The sequence below is a fragment of the Mustela erminea genome, chromosome 4 (genome assembly GCF_009829155.1).
Source record: "Mustela erminea isolate mMusErm1 chromosome 4, mMusErm1.Pri, whole genome shotgun sequence".
Lineage (NCBI taxonomy): Eukaryota > Metazoa > Chordata > Mammalia > Carnivora > Mustelidae > Mustela > Mustela erminea.
This window is the reverse complement of record NC_045617.1, coordinates 131,542,748-131,565,230: the sequence shown is the minus strand read 5'-3', so window position 1 is coordinate 131,565,230 and position 22,483 is coordinate 131,542,748. Positions and strand designations below refer to the sequence as shown.

At 38.0% G+C, this 22,483-nt stretch overlaps 1 protein-coding gene across 19 annotated transcripts in view; it reads left to right on the top strand.

Moving 5' to 3' along the window:
* Nucleotides 1–19: 19 nt before the first annotated feature.
* The window catches only part of CAGE1 (cancer antigen 1), a 47,142-nt gene continuing 24,678 nt past the window's right edge, over nt 20–22,483 (top strand). For 8 of the 19 annotated variants that reach the window (XM_032341034.1, XM_032341041.1, XM_032341036.1 and 5 more), the window contains exons 1-7: nt 20–307; nt 1,206–1,423; nt 4,738–4,825; nt 8,279–8,784; nt 11,494–12,552; nt 19,633–19,743; nt 22,217–22,288. In XM_032341034.1, coding sequence (XP_032196925.1) covers nt 295–307; nt 1,206–1,423; nt 4,738–4,825; nt 8,279–8,784; nt 11,494–12,552; nt 19,633–19,743; nt 22,217–22,288 — 2,067 coding nt within the window. In that variant the 5' untranslated portion in view covers nt 20–294. Of the gene's footprint in view, nt 308–1,205; nt 1,424–4,737; nt 4,826–8,278; nt 8,785–11,493; nt 12,553–19,632; nt 19,744–22,216; nt 22,289–22,483 lie in introns of those variants that run through there. The other 11 variants (XR_004285204.1, XM_032341037.1, XM_032341044.1 and 8 more) reach the window with 4 other exon arrangements.

Sequence of the window (22,483 nt, the reverse complement as noted above, 5' to 3'; positions counted from 1 at the left end):
GCCGGAAGTCCCGCCCTCCACAGCCCCGCGCCGGAGGGCGAGAGGCGGGGACGAGGGCGTGGGAGCCCGGGCGGCTGAGTTCCCCGCGGAGATTGGCTGGCGCAGCGGATTGACGTCACACAGGGTCGTTCCAGCCCGCCTGCCTGTCTTCTGCTAGGTTTTTAAAACGCTGAATACAGTTAAAGAGCATCTCCCATCTCTTCGGTGGGAGAACCCTTCAAGTGTCGGTCTTCCTCGCGCAAAACCGTACGCGGAGGGAGGAAGAACGAAACCGTTACTGCGGATCCAGAAGCCATGGACCCTGGAAGTGAGCACGCTTTTTAGACTTAAGGAGTTTGGTGCATTGTTTTCAGGGGAAAATAGGATAAGTGACTTTAAAAGTTTGTGATGGCAACTGAAAAAATTTTAAAACAAAACTAGAATTTGGAGCGGTATCTCCCAATGACTTTTTTTAAACACCCATCTTAAAACAGCGTTAGACTGTCCCGGAATATCTATCCAAATATCTGAATAAATATTTTTAAAGTGTGGCATAAATCTGGTAAGGACAGAATGAAAGCGGAAAGCTTAACTTAACATGTCAGCTGACAGATGGTGCCATATGAACAAAGTTCTAAAACTGTAATCGGAAGTGGTGATGTAAGAGGTGGAAAGAAAGCATGGGTTAGAAAAAACATTGTTAAAGGAGAGATGGATACGGCTTGGTAACTGGATAGCCCAGATGATGAGGTAGAAGGATACCAAAGGTGTCTCCCAAGTTCTCCAATCCAAGTGCCTGAGAGAATAGTGTCGGTCGGGAAAGTGGGAGAAAACTGATTTACAATGTTGGATTTGATTTGATAATGACATAGTAGTATCAGATAAGTAGTATAATGGAACCCGAGAGTCCTCGGATATTATTTTGAAAATATGTTTTAAGTAATTGAGGGGGCCCTTTATCCTCCTAGGTCTTTTAGGAAATTATTGGATAGTAGCCACATGTGTATTGACGTGTTTTTGTTCAAATCAGTATTTACTACCACACGAAGTGACCATGGTATACTCAAACTGAACATTTTTATTTTTCTAATAATCTGACAATGGACATTTAAAAATTTAGGAAAAGGGGTATTGCTGCTTCCTTAATGCAAGGAGGGATGGGGGTGGAATCCTTAGTTTGCATATTCTAATAAACATTAAAATTATGTGTGTTTTTTTTTTTAAAGAAGCCTTCCATCATTCAACAGTTAGGAACAAGGACTATCAAAAAGTTTGGTCGTCATCTTCAGATCCTGTGCATTTTGAAATGGATGTTTCTCATGAAAAATTAGAAAGCGTGTCAGAAGCAGAGGCCATCAATATCAGCAGTCTTTCTCAAGACTTAACCCACTCACATTCTCCCATCTATATGGAAACCAACAGTACCACTTCAGACTTGCCTCAGGTGTGCATTGCTTATAAGTTCTAGGAGGTACAGATGTATGCAGCTTTCACATTTTTTCCATATGAAAATTTCCTCAAAAATATGGGGAGGGGTACCTGGGTGGCTCAGTGGGTTAAAGCCTCTGCCTTTGGCTCAGGTCATGATCCCAGAGACCTGGGATGGAGCCCCGCATCAGGCTCTCTGCTCGGTGGGGAGCCTGCTTCCTCCTCTTTCTCTGCCTGCCTCTCTGCCTACTTGTGATCTCTGTCTGTCAAATAAATAAATAAAATCTTTTAAAAAAATATGGGGAACAATAAAAGAATTTCCAGTGGAGGCTCAGAGGAGAATACAGGGTTTGGTTTTCCCAGTTCCCTTAGTGTACAAAGAAAGAGAGAATTGTACAAATAATGTTAAAACTGATCCTTTCAAACCTTCATGCGAAGTCTTAAGTGTGCAACCAGGGGACATGGCCATGACAACTAGTGACAGGGGCAAAAAAAGAGTCCAAGGGACCGGACATCTGGTCTAGAGGGTGTTCTAACACATCAGCATGCAAATGATTCAAATGTCATTCCTAATGGCATTGACAAGACGCTACATGTCAATGATTTTCTATCTTAATGAAAATTACAAGTGCCCTTTCTCACAAAATAAAAGGTTAGACTTTCCCAAATCAGTATTTAGTATCAGTATTTAGAACAACTGGATGTTGTTCTAAATGTTCCACAATTATTAGCAAGTATGTAAATAATAGGAGTGAATTAAGTTGTGCCATATGTAATTGACTTTTTATAGTTCTAAAATGGACAAATATTAGCAATTTCATGTGGGCTAACCCATAAATTGGCATAACCTGTCTAAAGGGCTATTTAGTGATAAGAAAACACGTGTTATTTTTCATTCTACCTCAAGGAAGTATGCAAATGAGATACATTCAGAATTACCCTTAATCAATAAACATTAAGGGTGCCTGATTGGCTCAGTCAGAAGAGCGTGTGACTCTTGATCTCGGGGTCGTTAAGTTCAAGCACCAGGTTGGGTGTAGAGATCACTAATCATTTAAAATAAAAAATAAATGAACATTAGAAGCAACCTAATTTTTTTTTTTGATTTGACAGAGAGATCACAAGTAGGCAGAGAGGCAGGCAGAGACAGAGGGGGAAGCAGGCTCCCTGATGAGCAGAGAGCCCAATGCGGGGCTCGATCCCAGGACACTGAGATCATGACCCGAGCCGAAGGCAGCGGCTTAATCCACTGAGCCACCCAGGCACCCCAGAAGCAACCTAAATTTTTATCAGTAGGGGCCTAGTTAAATTATTTCACTGATGTACACCTTACATATGTAAGGTGTAAACCTTAAATATGGTAATACAGATAGAGTTAACCCCTGAACAATGCAGGACTTAGGGGTACTAACTCCCCTCACAGTCGAAAGGCTTCATGTAACTTGAGGCACCCCAAACCGAAGTACTGATAGCCTACTATTGAATGGAAGCCTTAACAATAATATAAATAGTTCATATATTTCATGTGTTATATTTATTTATATACTGTATTCTTACAATAATGTAAGCTAGAGGAAAGAAATGTGATTAAGAAAATCATGAGGAGGGGCACCTGGGTGGCTCAGTGGGTTAAAGCCCCTGCCTTTGGCTCAGGTCGTGATCCTAGGGTCCTGGGATGGAGCCCCACATCGGGCTCTCTGCTCAGCAGGGAGCCTGCTTCCTCCTCTCTCTCTCTCTGCCTGCCTCTCTGCCTACTTGCCATCTCTGTCTATCAAATAATTAAATAAAATCTTAAAAAAAAAAAAAGAAAATCATGAGGAGTGGGGGTGCCTGGGTGGCACAGTTGGTTAATTATCTGACCCAGTTTCAGCTCAGGTCTTGAGAATGGCATCTGCTTAAGACTTTCCCTCTCAGTCTGCCCCTCCCCCCTGTTTGTTTTTTCTCTCTCTCTCTCTATGTCAAATAAACTAATTAATTTAAAAAATCATTAGGATAAAATACATTTACAGCACTATACTGTGTTTCTCCAAAAAAAATCTCTTTGTAAGTAGACTTGGCCAGTTCAAACTCATGTTGTTCAAGGATGAAGTGTATATTTGTTGATATAGAAAAATGATCACATTGCTTCTCACTGGGTAGTGGGATTCTGAGTGGTTTTTTTTTTTTACTTTATTTTTAAAAATAATGCTAAAGATTCTTTTTTATAATGATAATTTTATCATATTTCTATTTTAAAAGAAAATTTGGTTATAGTATTATAATCAGGGTCTAACATTATATATCAAATTATAAAGAATGAGTGTCTTAAATTATGTAATGAAGTTCTTTTTCTTGGAATTCACTGAGTATTTTGTTCTTTATAAAAAATTTACAGACTAAAAGAACAAAAGGCCTATTTTAGTTAAAAATAGTATTATCATAGAAGGCTAGAGTTAGAAGTGAGCTCTGAAATTTGACAAGTAGTGGAGTTCCAAGAAATTGTGTAAATATAACATCAATACATGTGAATAATGCTATTTTATTTTTCGAGTATATTGTTCTTGGTATTTTAAAAATCTCATTAGCAGGAATGGTCTAAATTAGCAAGAAGTCTAAAAAACAAATTGTTGTAAAATATAACTCAGTTTTTCTTGTACTTGAGGTATATTCAGAAACTGCAACAATGTTATAAAAAGCATGATTGAATAGAGATTTGTAACCAGCTGATGTTAGTAAGAGATACAATTTTTTTTAGAGCATCCTCAGGTCTCACATACTTGATACACTATCCATAATTAAACCAATGCTTTCCTCCAAAGTTCAAAATAAGACTTTCTTTACTATCCTATTTATACTATTAATTTACTTCACAAAACCTTTATGCTAGATAACATTAAGGTAACTTTGAGAATAAGCCCTCTATGAATTTTTTAGATTTCTATCAATTGGAATCATATTTCAATTCATTACTGGAACCTTGTATCTTCACTATCAAAACCCGAATAACAAGTATACTAGAAGTTGTTTAGACCAGATTTAGCAAACTTCAAAGGATGAAAAGAGATATATACATTATCAAACATCCCTATATTTATAGTAACATGATTTGACTTACCAAAAAAACCAAGATATTAAAATAGCAAGATACTTGCTTAATGTCATTTAACATCATAACCCCATTAGCATGGTTTTACTAAAAAGGAGTTCAGATACACAGTAGGGAAGGGTACCAGAAAGTACATTCTACCCATGCAACAAAAAATACTAACAAGTTACATATCCATGTTCAGAAGAGGCTTATGATATTTATTTGAAATAGTAATATTAGTGCCTTTTTTATTATTAATACAGAATGAAACAAAGAATGCTGAAAGGGAAGTTGAGTCTAAATTCACACTTTGCGAAGAAATGTATGGCACACTAGATGATTGGTTAGGCGGTGAGTATCTCTTTGTTGGCAGTATGCAAACAGAGACACTAAGATTTTGATATGTGTCCTGTGATAACAGCAATAATAGTAATAGTAATAGCCAAGTGCTAAATTATGCTTTATATGCACAATTACATTTAATCTACAAGCAATCCTATGAAATAGGGCTTTTTTTTCCTTTTTGAATAAGGGTTGTTTTGTCTCTATTTTACAGATGAGAAACCTGAGGCTCAGAGAGTAGCTTGAAAAGTAAAAACCATAAGGAACACATTTGACCCCATTAAAATTTTTTAAAGATTCTATGTGACCAAATGATAATCAATAAAATAAAAAAACAAGACTCAGACAGATACCTGCAATATGTACATTGTCAAGATTAGTATTCAAGACAAAAACTCCAAAAAGAAAGAGACACATATAACTCAATAGAAAAATAGGCAAAGAATTCATATTAGCTTGCTAGAGCTGCCAAAACAAATCACTACAGCACAGGTGACTTCAACAATGAAAATGTATTTTCTCACAGTTCTAGAGGCAGGAAGTCTAAGATCAAGGTGTCGAAAGAGTTGGTTTACCCTAGACCTCCCAGATAGCCATCTTCTTGTGTTTTTACGTGGCCTTTCCCTGTGCCTCCCTGGTGTCTTTTGTTCCTTTAAGAACACTGGTCATAATGGATTAGGTCCCCAGTTTTATAACTTTATTCAACCTTAGTTACCTCTTTAAAGGCCCTACCTCCAAGTATATTTACATCCTAAGGTACTGGGGGGTAAGCTTTCAACAAAATAATTTTGAGGAGATGCAGTGCAGGCCACAGAAAAGGAAACCTGCATGATTATTAAAAAGACCACAGAATTCCATTTCATACATATCAGTTTAGCATGCCTTGAAGGATGTAGCAGAGCAAAGAAACTTTTCTGCTATTGGTGGAAGTATAAATTGGAATGGCCACTTTGAAGAGTAATTTTGCAATGTCTTGTGAAGTTGAAGATACATATTTTCTATAATCCAGCAATTCCACCCAGAATCTAAACAAAAATTCCTAGTATACATTGAAACTTGTACAGGGATTTTCACTGAAGGGTTGTTTTTAGTAGCAAATAGAAATGAATGTCTAACAAAAAGGAAAGAAAGTGTAATCCTTCAGTCAAATGAACGAGATCTACATGTATTTACATGGCTAAATCTGAAAAGCAAAATTTTAAGTGAAATAAATACCCTTATATGAATATACATATATATATATTTTTGTATGTAATAGATAGGTTACAAATATAATTTGATTCTAATTACAGAAAAATTTAAAACACAGAAAGTAATACTATATAGCCACAGTTCACCCAGTGTGCTGCAGGATCTTTTGAAATATTTAGGAAACAGTGATATTGGACATCTGTGGGACCCACAAAATACTACCTTGAGTTCATTCTTTCAATATAAAACCATACTACAGCCCTTTCCATAAAATATCATTTGCAAAGCTGGGTTTTTGGAGGTTGCTACGATAAAAAGCAAGTATTTTATGAAAATCAACGTGGAATAGAAAATGAGTGCTGATGTCATCCTATCTGATTCCAAGATTTGAGACGTGGTATCCAATAGTTCATCCAAGTAGTAAGTTCAGTTGTATAAGAATGGTATAATACATTGTGTTTTTCTTTCAGTTTATGTATATTTTCAAATATCTAGTCAGGGATAATACTTACATTGAGCTTAACTACTTAATATAATGGAACTGTTAGGTATTTCTTTTGGTCTTTTGGTCTTTTGGTGCTACTACTGAGACGGTGAGATGTCACAAAATGAGATATTCTGGGAAGTTGATATGTATTATTTAAGGTACATGGGAAAGTAGAAAAATAAGTTCATCTGTAGTTGTCTCTGGGGAGGGGGAAAGGAGGGAATTAAGATAGAAGGGAGACATCATTAATTTTGTAACACTTTATTTCTTTCCACTTTATTTGCTTCTGAGTTTTGAAAACCTATTAAGTCTGGAAAATTTATCATATTGAGAAACAGTATAGCGTAGCATTTAGAAATAGTATTCTAGATGGCTAAAATCAACAACACAGGAAACAGATGTTGGCAAGGAGGCAGAGAAAGGGGAACCCTCTTACACTGTTGGTGGGAATGCAAGCTGGTACAGCCACTCTGGAAAACAGTATGGAGATTCCTCAAAAAGTTAAAAATAAAACTACCCTATAACCCAGAAATTGCACTTCTAGGTATTTATACAAAGGATACAAAAGTACTGATTCAAAGGGGCACATGTACCCAATGTTCATAGCAGCAATGTCCACAATAGCTAAATTATGGAAAGAGCCTAGATGTCCATCGACAGATAAATAGGTAAAGAAGATGTGGTATGTAAATACCCTGGAATGTTACTCTGCCATCAAGAAAAATGAAACCTTGCCCCTTGAAACAATGTGGATGGAGCTAGAGGGTATTATGCTAAGTGAATTAAGTTAGAGGAAGACAAATACATGATTTCACTTATATGCGGAATTTAAGAAACAAAACATGAACATAGGGGAAGGGAAGGAAATAAAAGATAAAAACAGAGAGGGAGGCAAACCGTAAGAGACTATAGTTGGGGAAAAGACAGGGTTGCTGGAGGGGTGGTGTGGGTGATGGGCCCTAAGGAGAGCACTGGTTGGGACGAGCACTGGGTACTGTGTGTAAGTGCTGAGTCACTAAATCTACCCCTGAAACTAATACTACACTATACGTTAACTAACTTCATGAGAGACTGTGGACTCTGAGGAACTAACTGAGGGTTTTGAAGGGGCGGGGAGTGGGGAGTTGGGGGAGCCTGGTGGTGGGTATTATGGAGGGCACGGATTGCATGCAGCACTGGGTGTGGTGCACAAACAATGAGTTCTGGAACACTGAAAAGAATTTTTAAAAATAAATAAATAAATTTAGGAAAATAAAAAGAAAAGAAACAGTATTCCAGAATTGCGGCTGTACTGCTTATCTACTCTGTGACCTTAGGCAAGGAAGTGACTTAATATCTCTTATGTCTCAGTTTCCTTATCTGTACAACAGGGATGCTAAGAATGCCTAGTTCATGGGATTGTTGTGAGATGAAACAAGTTTATATGTGTTTGTTATTATTCTATTGTGCTTGTGTATTCTTTGGAAACATAACCAAAACTTTTTAAAATTGCAGTATAACAAAAGAATTTTGAAGATACCTTAGGATTTGTTGCAGTGGTATTTGACCAGAATCACTGTAACAAGCTTTTTTGTAGCAGTCATATGAGAACTTTCAGCCCCCATGGAAAAGTAGTTCTGTTTTGTTTGCTAGCACAGAATCATGCTGAAATCCACTCAATAAAAAATGCTGAAATTAATGTAATTTTAAATAGACTCCAGCAGTTTCATAAATGTAAATATAACTGTTAACATATAAGTTTACAGTCAGCTAATTCTTATTTCCATCTTTCTCTTTCTAATGAGATGTCAGCATTGGAAATGATTCACAGAACCTACTAACTCAGCCAGCCGACATTTCCTCCTTCAGGCAATTTGAACCCTTTTGCAAATTTCATCTCAGAGAAGCACTTAATAATGGAATGATAATATCTCAAAATCCAACAGAAAGCTTACCTTACACAGAGAAACCAGAAAGGCAAAGTTGTGTGTGTAATTGTGCAAAAGACACCAATGTGAAGGAAAATTCATTTAAGGAAGAAAATCCAGTGGGAACTAGCACCTCCACAAATGAAGACCAGCTTGCTCACGAGTGTGTCAGACAACCTTCTAGAAGCCCACCTCTAGTCCACAGCAGTGAAGAGACACTGAAATTCAGGGAAATGTCACTGCCTAAAAGTGCTCACATGGAGTCTAGTCAACCTCAAAGCTTCCTATATGAGGAGAATGTGCACAGAGATGTTGAAAAACCATTTTATCAAGAGAATAGCTTTAACCTCTTTGATCTGAGAACTAATTATACAACAGAGGAGGTAAGATTTTTGATGGTATAATTTGTAGAGTGTTAAAATATGTGCTTTCCATATTATGCAATATAATCTGAGACTTGAAGTACTGCTAGATAATTAATCACAAGGGACATTGCTTCTCTGGGAAGATGTCTTCTGAGATCTTAATCAATTTAGAAACAAAATTTTGCAAATAAAATCAAGTCCATATTGGAAATTTAGCTCTACCAAATGATAATTTCCTTGAGGATCAGTATGTCTTGCTCATACTTTTTTGTATCTTAGCATCTACATAGTGCCTTGAATATAATAGGCTTTTATGTTTGGTGAATCAAATTGACTGGAATTCAGTTTATAGAAAGGAAGAGGTTGAAAAGAAGGAGAGTGATATTAGGTCATTTGACAAGAAAAACTTAAAATTTTTCTGATGAGGGATTTCTGTGACAAGCACAAAATAGTAATTTTTCTACCCAAGTGAAAATATTAATTTGTTTTTTGACCTATTCTTTCCCAACACACACATAGTGTCCTGAGAACTCTGAAGATGCCAATAGTATAAATTCTACATAATCTGAAAATTTTTAAAAGGTAACAATTTTAAGGGCACCTGGGTGCCTCAGTCATTAATCGGCTGCCTTCAGTTCAGGTCATGATCCCAGCATCCTGGGATCAAGTCTTTCATCAGGCTCCCAGCTCGGTGGGACGCTTGCTTCTCCCTCTCCCACCCCCCTGTTTGTGTTCCCTCTCTCACCATGTCTCTCTCTGTCAAATAAATAAATAAAATCTTTAAAAAAAAAAAGTAACAATTTTAAGAATTGGTATGGGCAAATAGGTATAATCCTAGAATAGCAAAAATAGTACCTTTTTATTTTAAGTCTGATGAGAAAAGCTATGACTATTATGTTTCATTTGCAAGTATGAACTGTTTTTTTGTTCATTTATTTGGAAGCAGTATGTAAAAGAGAACTTTATTTCCCTGTATTGATTCTGGAAAAAGACATTTAAAAAATCTGTTTAATTAGTGTTTCTCAAGATTGCTCTTTCCTATTTCCGCTGCATTTAGTTATTTCTTCAGCCAATAAATTCTTTCAGGTATCTATTATGTGCTAGGCCCTGTGCTATGTGTTTGTTAATTGTTTAAAAAAAAATGTGGTTTTGTCCTCATAACAGCTTACTAGAGGAAACTCACATTAATCATAAAAGTAAATATAAACTTTCATCTATGGTAAGTGCTATGAATAGTAATATAAAGTGTATGTAAAGTTTGTGTATGTTATATAATATTACATATAAACTTCAAACTGTAAGTATGGTAAATGCTATGAATAAAATGATGGGAATCTTACTGTTCCTAAGGTAGTGGTAATTGAACTTGGCTCTAAAGGATGAGTTAGGTGTTAAAAGAGTTCTATGGGTGGGATTAGCATTCCATGCAGAAGTAACATGTGGCTTCAGGGAGCATGGCACCCCCTGGACCTGGCAGGAGCCCGGTGTTTTGGGATCGAAGGTGGCAGATAGTAGATGAGGATGGACAGGTAGCAGGGGTCAGGCATCAAGACCAGACATGGGCCTCTTGTAGGCCTCGGTAGGGATAGTTACCTTTATCCCAGAACAATGGTAAACCATTAAAATACAGGGATCCAGTATCTCTAAATTCTAGAAAGTTACACAGCCCACCCCTGGAGATACCTTTTACAGGGTTTTATTTTATTTTTTTAAGATTTTATATATGTGTGTATGTATGTATTTCTTTCTTTATTTGACAGAGAGAGGGAGAGAGAGAGCATAAGCATGGAGAGCAGCAGAAGGAGAAGGAGAAGCAGACTCCCCACTGAGCAGAGAGCCCAAAATGGGGCTTGATCCCAGGACCCTGGGATCATGACTTGAGCTGAAGGCAGATGCTTCACCAACTGAACCACCCAGGCACCCCCTTTTACAGGGTTTTAAATATCATACTCATTAGAACATTTTCTTACTATCACTTATTATCCTTTGAAAAAGCCCCCAAAACCTGTACTGTGGGAGAAAATCAATCACGAGGCATGTTCATCTGACATTCTTACATTCACAGGAGTCATAGCCATGAGATAATGATTTCATGAGCAGCAAAAGAAGTCTTCATTCAAAAGAGGCATCACAGACTCTAGGGTAATTGATAAATTTCTTTGAATTCATTTGAAGTTAAAGAAAGTACCTCACATGTGTTCAGAAAAGTTGGTATCAAAGCTGAGTTTTTCTTCCGAAAAAGTAAATGTGATACATACCTCTATCATATAACTACTGTTTGTGCTCTGCTGTGCTCTTGGGTGCTACATATACATGCAGCAGTTACTACTTAAGAATGTCTGTTAAGTAGTTATTATTATTGGGGGCGCTTGGGTGGCTCAGTTGTTAAGTGTCTGCCTTCGGCTCCGGTCATGATTCCGGGATTCTGGGATCGAGTCCTGCATTGGGCTCCCTGCTTGGGGGGAAGCCTGCTTCTCCCTCTCCCACTCCCCCTGCTTTTGTTCCCTCTCTCACTGTTTCTCTGTGTCAAATAAATAAATAAAATCTTAGGGGAAAAAAAAAGTAGGTGTTATTTTATTGGAAGAAGCCATTATCATTGCTTTTTTATGACTGAGGTTTTAACTTTTATAACTAAACCAGAGGCTTAGGATTCAAAGCCAGTTATATTTGATACCAAAACTCATGATCTTTATACTCTTTTTCACACTCGTTTACTCTAATTTATAGATCTCAGTGTCTTCCAGAGGAATACAGACCTTTGGGGATATTCCTGAGATGCCAGTCTGTCACCATAAGGAGGTCGCTGTGGAGGGCACGGACAGGCAACAGATGGGCTCACCTTGGTCTCCTGCAAGCAGTACTTGGGGTCGTGGAGCATCTCCAGATGAAGGCAAGATGCCTGACACAAAGCAGAGCTTGGAAAGCTTACAACTTCCAGAAGAGGATATGGCTTTAAATGAAGTCTTACAGAAATTACAGCACACTAACAAACAGCAGCAAACTCGGATCCAAGACCTGCAGAGTAGCAACAAGTATTTAGAGAAGAAGGTCGAAGAACTACAGAAGCAGACTACCAAACAGCAGGTGTTCGTGGACATCATAAATGAGCTGAAGGCCAAGGTGGAAGAATTAATTGAAGACAAATACAGAGTGATGCTAGAGAAGAATGACACGGACAAGACACTGAAGAATTTGCACGAGGTCTTAGCTCAAACCCAAAAGCATCTTCAGGAAGCTGGGCATGAAAAGGAAACCTTAAAGCTGGAGCTTAAGAAGATCAAGGGCAATTACATTCACCTACAGGAAAGGTACATGACTGAAATGCAACAGGAAGATGAAACCTTCAGTCAGTGCCTAAAGATGGACAGAACCCTAAGGGAGAAAGAAGAGGAGGTGGAGAAACTGAAGCAACTCAAGGGGGAGCTGGAAAAGGCCACCACCTCCACTCTGGACTTGCTGAGAAGGGAGAAGAAGGCCCAAGAACAAGAGTTCCAGTCTTTACAGGAGGAATTTCAGAAGCATGAGGAGGAACACCTGGAAGAAAGACAGAAACTGAAAGCAACACTCAAAAAACTGCACACTCAAGTTCATCATTTGCAGTTCGTATCTGAAAACGAGAAGGTAAAGAACGCCCAACTCCAGCAGCAGGTCAACGAACTAAAACAGGAAAATGCAAGGTTTCGGCAGCAGGTGGCGAGGAGCCAGGAGCCAAACGATGCCCCTGGGTTTGACACGGCCTGGTTAATGGAGCACTCTGGAGAAGCGATCGGGGCCGATATCAAAAAGGTACCAGCACAGATTCGGAATTTCGAGCGCAGAATTTCATGAGTTGCTGGCAGTCTGCTGATGCACATTTAGACACTGCACTCACATTTGTTGGTAGAAAGAATTATTAATGAGAAAGAGAGAATGAAAAATGCACCACAGGTGTACAGAAGTTTCTGCGCTTCTTGGGTACCCAGATAAAGAAGAGCCATTTCTGGCCTATTGTGATTATTTTGGTAGAAGTGAAAGTTAATGTGGGAATTTTCTGGGTACCTGTGATCAATCATCTGAAGCATCCCTTGAGAAAGGATCTTCTAGGTGGGGATCTCGGTGTTTTCATGCCACATCTGCCTAAAAATGAAACTAAATAATGCAATTACATGGTTGGCTTACAAGGTCAAACAAATCAATATTATATCACTTGTTAATTTTGTGACATTATAAACTTGGTGATTGAGATGTAATTGACATATAACGTTAGTTTCAGGTGTGTAGCATGATTTGATATTTGTATATGTTGCAAAATGATGACCACAATAAGTCAAGTTAACATATGTTAAAAAAAAAAAAACAGCCTGGTTGGGGTGCCTGGGTGGCTCAGTGGGTTAAGCCTCTGCTTTCGGCTCAGGTTATGATCTCAAGGTCCTGGGATTGAGCCCCATGTTGGGCTCTCTGCTCATCGGGGAGCCTGCTTCCCCCTCTCTCTCTCTGCCTTCCTCTCTCTCTCTCTGTCAAATAAATAAATAAAATCTTAAAAAAAAAAAACAGCCTGAAAGCCTCATATCAGTAGGTTTGGAGAGGATATAATATTGTATTCTCTGCAGTTCAGATGGCTTTTTTGGAAGATGAGATCTTTTTCACAAGCCAGAGAACATCTATTGTTTTTATACTATTATAGTTTTGTAGGCCTGTTTTAAATTATTTACAGTTTAACCTTATTAATTCTGACTACTTAGAAAGAGGGCTAATCTTAATTAGAAAAATGTATGTTTATTTTAAAACTCTTAATAACAAGTTCAGCTGATTGTGTTCCCTTGAGAATGTCCTTGGAGGGCTTTTTTTTCAGGAATCCTTAATTAGTGTAAGTACTATTTGCAAGTAAATAGTTCTGTTATTTTTTAATGATTCTCAGGAAAATATTGTTCTCTTCTGTTTAAAGAATTCTCTCTGTAATCTTTTCTCCAGAGAGAAATTAGGGTTATCTAAGCCAATGCTCCTCAAACTTTAGCATTCATCAGCCTTACCTGTGAAAATGCAGATTTCTGGGGCCTGCCTCAGGGTTTCTGATTCAGTAGGTGTGCCATGGGGCCCAAGAATGCATGTTTCGTTGTGTTTTGTTTTGTTTTTTTTTAAGATTTTATTTATTTATTTATCAGAGAGAGAGAGAGCACAGGCAGGCAGAGTGGCAGCAGAGGCAGAGGGAAAAGCAGGCTCCCCACCAACCAAGGAGCCTGATGTGGGACTCAGTCCCAGGACTCTGATATCATAACCTGAGCTGAAGGCAGCCGCTTAACCAACTGAGCCACCCAGACATCCCAAGAATGCATGTTTCTAACAGATCCTGAGTCTCCCCAGTGTGCTGGGCCAAGGGTCACACTTTTGAGAACCACCAACCTAAGCAGAGATGACCTTAAGTCATCTTTTTTTTTTTTTTTTTTTTTTTTTTTTTTTTTTTTTTTAAGATTTCATTTATTTATTTGACAGAGAGAAATCACAAGTAGATGGAGAGGCAGGCAGAGAGAGAGAGAGAGGGAAGCAGGCTCCCTGCTGAGCAGAGAGCCCGATGCGGGACTCGATCCCAGGACCCTGAGATCATGACCTGAGCCGAAGGCAGCGGCCCAACCCACTGAGCCACCCAGGCGCCCCATCTTAAGAGTCTGTATTTTGTCTTCCAAAATAGCTGCTAACCAAATCCTGATAAATTTAATATTGGTTAACTCTGAATGAATTAGCACAACAGTATAGAAGTTTATCACAGTACATTATTTTTTTGGAGCTTTCTTTAAAAAAAAATAAAGTTCTTTGTTTTATCTTGACAAAATCAATTTCTTTAATAGCCCCAAATCATCCTTACTCTGCTTTTCGTTTTACTTTTATGAACTCTAGGTATGTTTTCTCAAAAGTGTGGCCTGGTATATCTATGAGGTCAAAGTATTTTCATAGTAATAGGAAGAATTTGTGAGCCTGCTACACTCATTTTCAAAAGTGCTTCCAGTGGAATTTTCTAGAAACTGAGTGTCATTCATTGCTTTTATGTCTGACCAATGTATGAAGCAAATGTGAGGATTTTACTGTTTCTATGAAGTCAGCATTATAGATATTTACAAAAATATAAAAAGTGAAACTCTTTTCATGAATTTTTTCTTTTGGAAAATGTGGTAATTTGATATTAAAATTGTTATTTATATTTATACAAGGGATTTATTGTTATTTGAAGGGATTAGTAAGCAAATTTTTAAATGTTCTCAGTTGAAATATCTAATATAATAAATATTGGTAGGTATGACCCACATAAACAAAAGCCTTTTAGGATTCTTAAAATTTTTTAATCTATAAAGGGGTCCTGAGAATCCAAAGTTTGAGAACCACAGCTCAGAGTTTGTTTGTTTTTTTAACATTTATCTATACAAATTTAAATTTGAGTGCCACGTTTTTAGGGCTCCTCAGAGGTTTTGGGGTTTCCCCCATTTTTTAAAGTTTTTTTTAAATTTAAATTCAATAATTAACATGTAATGTATTATTTATTTCAGGGATACAGGACAGTGCTTCATCAGTCTTATATAACACCCAGTGCTCATTACATCATGTGTTCTCTTTAATGTCCATCACCCAGTTACCCCATCCCCCCAACCCATTCCCCTCCAACAACCCTTTGCGTCTATGATTGAGAGTCTCTTATGGTTTGTCTCCTTCTCTGATTTTGTCTTGTTTCATTTTTTCCTCTCTTCTCCTATGATCCTCTGCCTTGTTTCTTAAATTCCATATATCAGTGAGATCATATGATAATTGTCTTTCTCTGATTGACTTATTTCTCTTAGCATAATACTCTCTAGTTCCATCCATGTCATTGCAAATGGCAAGATTTAATTTTTTGATAGCTGCGTAATATTCCAGTGTGTGTGTATGTGTGTGTGTGTGTGTACACACCGCATCTGATTTATCCATCTGTCAGTGGACATCAGGACTCTTTCTATAGTTTGGCTATTATGGACTTTGCTGCTATAAACATTGGGGTGCATACACCCCTTTGGATCACTTCATTCCTATCTTTAGGATAAATATCCAGTAGTGCAGTTGCTGGGTCATAGGGTATCTCTATTTTCAACTTTTTGAGGAACCTCCATACTGTTTTCCAGAGTGGCTGTACCATGTTGCATTCCCACCAACAGTGTAGGAGGGCTTCCCTTTCTCTGCAACCTCAGGAACACCTGTCATTTCCTGATTTGTTAATTTTAGCCATTCTGACTGGTGTGAGTGGTATCTCACTATGGTTTTGATTGTATTTCCCTGATGCCAAGTGATGTTGAACAATTATTCATGTGTCTGTTGGCCATTTGTATGTCTTCTTTGAAGAAATGTCTGTTCATGTCTTCTGCCCATTTCTTGATTAGGTTATTTGTTCTTTGGGTGTTGAGTTTGGTAAGTTCTTTATAGATTTTTGGATACTAGCCCTTTATCTGATATGTCATTTGCAAATATCTTCACCCATTCTATTGGTTGCCTTTGGGGTTTTTTCTTTTTCTTTTTTACTCTTTCCTTTGCTGCACAAAAGCTTTTTATCTTGATGAAGTTCCAATAATGCCTATGTTTCTCTGGTCTTTGGAGATGTGTCTAGCAAGAAGTTGCTGTGCCCAGGGTCAAAGAGGTTGCTGTCTGAGTTCTTCTCAAGAATTTTGATGGATTCCTCTCTCACATTTAGGTCTTCCATCCATTTTGACTCTATTTTTGTATATGGTGTAAGGAAATGGTTTAGTTTCATTCTTTTGCATGTGGCTATCCAATTTTCCCAACACCATTTGTTGAAGAGACTTTTTTTTCCCCACTGGATATTCTTTCCTGCTTTGTTGATGATTAGTTGACCATAGAGTTGAATATCCATTTCGGAGTTCTCTGTTCTGTTCTATGCATCTATGTGTCTGTTTTTGTGCCAGTACCATGCTGTCTTGATGATTACAGCTTTGTAATAGAGCTTGAAGTCTGAAATTGTCACACCACCAGCTTTGATTTTCTCTTTCCTATGGCTATTTGGCGTCTCTTCTGGTTCCATACAAATTTTAGGATTATTTGTTCCAACTCTGTGAAAAAAAGGTAGTGGTATTTTGATAGGAATTGCATTGAATGTGTAGGTTGCTCTAGGTTGCATAGACATTTTCACAATATTTGTTCTTCCAACTCATGAGCATGGAACATTTTTCCATTTGTTTGTATCTTCCTTAATTTCTTTCATGAGTATTCTATAGTTTTCTGAGTATAGGTCCTTTGCCTCTTCGATTGGATTTATTCCTGGGTATCTTATGGTTTTGGGTGCAATTGTAAATGGGACTGACTCCTTGATTTGTCTTTCTTCTGCTTAATTGTTGGTGTATAGAAATGCAACTGATTTCTGTGCATTGATTTTATATCCTGTCACTTTACTGAATTCCTGTATGAGTTCTAGAAATTTTGGGGTGGTGTCTTTTGGGTTTTCCACATAGAGTATCATGTCATCTGCAAAGAGGGAGAGTATGACTTATTCTTTGCCAATCCAGATGCCTTTTATTTCTTCTTGTTTGCTGATTTCTGAGGCTAGGATTTCTAGTACTGTGTTGAACAGCAGTGGTTACCGTGGATAGCCCTGCTGTGTTACTGACCTTAGGGGAAAGCCGTCCATTTTTCCCCATTGAGAATGATATTCACTGTGGGTTTTTCATAGGTGGCTATTATGATATTGAAGTTTGTACCCTCCATCCCTATACTGTGAAGAGTTTTAATCAAGAAAGGATGCTGTCTTTGTCAAATGCTTTTTATGAATCTGTTGAGAGAATCATATGGTTCTTGTCCTTTCTTTTATTTATGTATTGTATCACATTAATTGATTTGCAATTGTTGAACCAACCTTGCAGCCCAAGAATAAATCCCACTTGGTCAGGGTGAATAATCTTCTTAAGGTAGTGTTGGATCCTCTTGGCTAGTTATTTTGGTGAAAATTTTACATCCATGTTCATCAGGGACATTGGTCTGTAATTCTCCTTTTTGGTGGTCTTTGTCTGGCTTTAAGATCAAGGTAATGCTGGCCTCATAGAATGAGTTTGAAAGTTTTCCTTCTATTTTGATTTTTTGAAACAGCTTCAGAAGAATAGGCATCAATTCTTCTTTAAATGTTTGGTAAAATTCCTCTGGGAAGCCATCTGGCCCTGGGCTCTTATTTGTTGGGATATTTTTGATTACTGCTTCAATTTCCTTGCTGGTTATGGGTCTGTTCAGGTTTTCTATTTCTTCCTGGTTTAGTTTTGATAGTTTATATGTCTCTAGGAATGCATTCCTTTCTTCCAGATTACCCAATTTGTTGGCATAAAGTTGCTTATAATATGGTATTATAATTGTACTTCTTCAATGTTGGTTGTGATCTCCTCTTTTATTCATGATTTTATTAATTTGGGTCCTTTCTATTTTCTTTTTGATAAATCTGACCAGGGGTTTATCAATCTTATTAATTCTTTCAAAGAACCAGATCCTAGTTTCATTGATGTGTTCTACTGTTTTTGTTTTGGGTTTCTACTTCATTGATTCCTGCTCTAATCTTTATTATTTCTCTTCTCCTGCTAGGTTTAGACTTCATTTGCTGTTCTTTCTCCAGCTCCTTTAGATGTCAGGATATGCTGTGCATTTGAGACCTTTCTCTTGAGAAAGGCCTGTAGTGCTATATACTCCACTCTTAGAACAGCCTTTGCTGTATCCCACAGATTTTGAACAGTTGTGTTTTCATTTTCATTTGTTTATCTGAATTTTTTAAATTCTTTTATTTCCTGGTTGACCATTCATTCTTTAGTAGGATGCTCTTTAGCCTCCATGTATTTAAGTTCTTTCCAACTCTTCTCTTGTAATTGAGTTCCAGTTTCAAAGCATTGTGGTCTGAAAATATGCAGGGAATGATCCCAGTCTTTTGGTACCAGTTGAGACCTGATTTGTGACCCAGGATGCGATCTGTTCTGGAGAATGTTCCATGTGCACTTGAGAAAAATGTGTATTCTGTTGCTTTGGGATGTAATGTTCTGAATATATCTGTGATGGCCATCTGGTCCAGTGTGTCATTTACTACCTTTATTTCCTTGTTGATCTCTTGCTTAGATGATCTGTCCATTTCAATGAGAGGGGGGTGTTAACATCCCCTACTATTATTGTATTATTGTCAATGAGTTTCTTTGATTTTGTTATTAATTGGTCTACATAATTGGCTGCTCCCATGTTAGGGGCATAGATATTTACAATTATTAGATCGTCGTGTTGAAAAGACACTTCAGTTATGATATGGTGTCCTTCCTCATCTCTTATTACAGTCTTTGACTTAAAATCTAGTTTTTCTGATATAAGGATTTCCATCCAGCTTTCTTTTTATGTCCATTAACATGATAAATCATTTTCCACCCCCTTCCTTTCAACCTGAAGGTGTCTTTGGGTCTAAAATGAGCCTCTTGCAATTAGCCTATCAATGGGTCTTGCTTTTTTATCTGATACCCTGTGTCTTTTGATTAGGGCATTTAGCCCATTTACATTCAGAGTAACTATTGAAAGATGTGAATTTAGTGTCATTGTATTGCCTGTTCCTTTCTGGTCTGTGTTAGTTTTGGGCTCTCCCTTTGCTTAGATGACCCCTTTTAATATTTCTTGTAGGGCTGGTTTGGTGATCACGAATTTTTTTAGTTTCTGTTTGTTCTGGAAGCTTTTTAGCTCTCTATTTTCAGTGACATCCTAGCCAGATAAAGTATTCTTGGCTGCATATTTTTTCTTGTTTACCACCCTTGCTCAGAGTCTTTAAGAGTTGTATTTAATTCAGCATTTTACTTAAAGAGCAACCCAGATTCTTTATCTTTATCCTGACATGTCTGAATTGTGTACACATAGGATTCTAATTTGTTCCTGAACTGCTCACCTGGTGAAAAAAACTTGAGTCCCCCAGATGTGAAAAGGACTTCTCAGCTGGTCTCCAAAATTCACAGTGTTCCAACTCTGATGGTACGATTTCTCACATCCCAAGTAATTTTTTAAAATTCATATTTTTTATTGGGGGAGGGAGAAATATCAAGGTCAGACTAAACCAAAGAGGTAATTTAAAGCCACAGAGTTAAGTTATGGGATCAAAAACTGGAAGAACCTTCATTTAATACTTTTTATATGTCCTAGAAAGTCTATCAGAACAATAGTCTTAAAAAAAAAAAAAAAAGAACAATAGTCTTGTCTGGCTCAGTCTGCTTCTAGTGATTGGTAAGTGGTCCTATCAGCAAGCTGCTCACCCAATCCAAAATTTAGCTTTGGGGCAGAGGGAGGGCAGTAGGGAGTTGTGTACATTGGTGGAATAAAGAACGAAGTTGGTGTCAGGTCAGTTCAAATTCTGCTTCACCACTTCCTGGCTGTGTGACTTGACCAGCCTCAGCTTCCTTTTCCTAAGTAGGAGAAATGATACTTGCCACTGCCCTGGGAGGTGACAAGCACTGCATTTAACGAGAGAGCATGTTACAGGGCATGGCATATGCTAGCTTCTCAAATGAACTATTATTTTTCTTCCTCTTATATTAATGTCCATCTTTCTGATTTTTTTAAAAGATTTTATTTATTATTTATTTGACAGACAGAGATCACAAGTAGGCAGAGAGGTGGTCAGAGAGAGAGGAAGGCTCACTGCAGAGCAGAGAGCCCGATGCAGGGCTTGATCCCGGGACCCTGGGATCATGACCTGAGCCGAAGGCAGAAGCTTTAACCCACTGAGCCACCCAAGCACCCCTCTGATTTTTTTAAACATTTATTTGAGAGAGAGCAAGGAAGAAAGAGAGCATGAGCAAAGGGGAGGGGCAAAGGAGAGGAAGAAGCAGACTCACCGATGGCAGGGAACCTGAAACGGAACTCATCCCAGGACCTGAGATCATGACCTGAGCCCAAGGCAGATGCTTAACCTACTGAGCCACGCAGGTTCACCATTTCTTTGATCTTAAGTGCAGTCATCTGAGCCAAATTTGGGGGGGGCATGGTCTGTGATGTTCCTGATCCAACAGGAACTTTAGTTTCAGCTAAAGTTTGTTGAACAGTGCATTTATTTAGTGCTAAAACTGAGCCAAGCATTTTATGCAGAAGATTACAAAGTGGTGGCCTACCAACTATATCCACCTGAAATTTTGTTTTTACACGTGTGAGTCTGAATGTGGCACAGACCCTTCTTAGCTACAAACCTTCCCATCCCACTTTGTTCCTTTGAACATTTGCTTACTCACCATAAATCTTCGTTCCCCACCCCCCACCTATATCACTGGAGGCTGCTATTCTTTCTGCCTTACTTGCACGCTGCTGCTTCTCGGTCACACCTCTTAAGGAAAAACGTGTCCTCAGCCCTCCTGTCAGTCTCATCCCACATCAAACAAACATTATGTTTGCTTGTTCTGGGTCTCCCACACCCACTAGAATGGAAGCCTTCAACATCAGAGACTTGGTACATTGTATGCCCTGTCCCTAATACAGGTTGAACCCTTAATCAGCACTCAACCTGTCCTTGAAGACTTTCAAGTTTACTGCTCCCTGCTTTTCATGGGTTATCTCCTCCAGTCCTTATACCGTTCTTTATACCATCAGGCTTTTTTTTTTTTTTTTAAGGGAAAAAATAAAAATAAAATAAAATAAGGGTCACCTGGGTGGCTCAGTGGGTTAAGCCTCTGCCTTCGGCTCAGGTCATGATCCTAGGGTCCTGGGATCAAGCCCCACATCGGGCTCTCTGCTCTGCAGGGAGCCTGCTTCCTCCTCTCTGTCTGCCTGCCTCTCTGCCTACTTGTGATCTCTGTCAGATAAATAAAGAAAAAATCTTTAAAAAAATAAAATAAAATAAATAAAACAATAACATAGAATAAAATCAAATAAAACATGGAAAAACAAACTGAGGCTTAGAACAGTCAGGTTTCTTATCCAAACTCTCACGTAGGGTGAAACAGCAGAACTCAGACACAAATTCAGGCAGTCCAACTGATGCACACATTTTTGACCCTGAGATTATACATACAAATATCTTCTTTCTGGGTACCCTTGAAATATCTAGAGTTTCAGTGTTGTTGAGGATATCTGGCTCCTCTGGTGTCAGAGCAATTTGGCTGAAGTTTGGCTTTATAAACTGACCAAGCTAGGCTAAGCGGGATGTATGTGTGAATGTGAAAGCATGTATTGTTATTACAGATGAGTATTGACTTCCCAGCGATTATACTAGTCTGGCCCAATAACAGCTTATATACAAGTGTGAATCTATAAGAATTCTTTCCACACTAACCCTTTACTGGATGTCTTACGAGTAGCTGAAGAATTGGGTTCAATATTTTATCTCTTTTGGTTTGATCCAACAGAAAGTTTAGTTTCAGCTAAAATTTATTGTGGAAATTTTGTGTGTGTGTTTTCTGTCCTCCCTTTAGCTTTACTGAAAACTTTTTAATACAGCTTCTCAAACTGTTCCTCTTAGGACATCACCACTCCCGATGTTGAACAAAAATTGAAGCACTTCCATCTTAAGAAGGAAAGTTTAGATAAAGAGGTACTGTATTTCTTGTTTATTCTAAAAATTGTATCATGTTTTTTGAAAAAAAATCAAAGAAAAAGATAACATCAAAGTATAAAGAAATTCTGCAAATTTTGGATTTTTTAAAAAAGAGTTGTTTTTGGCAGGGCACTTGGGTGGCACAGTTGGTTAAGCATCTGACTCTTGGTTTCCACTTGGGACATGATCTCA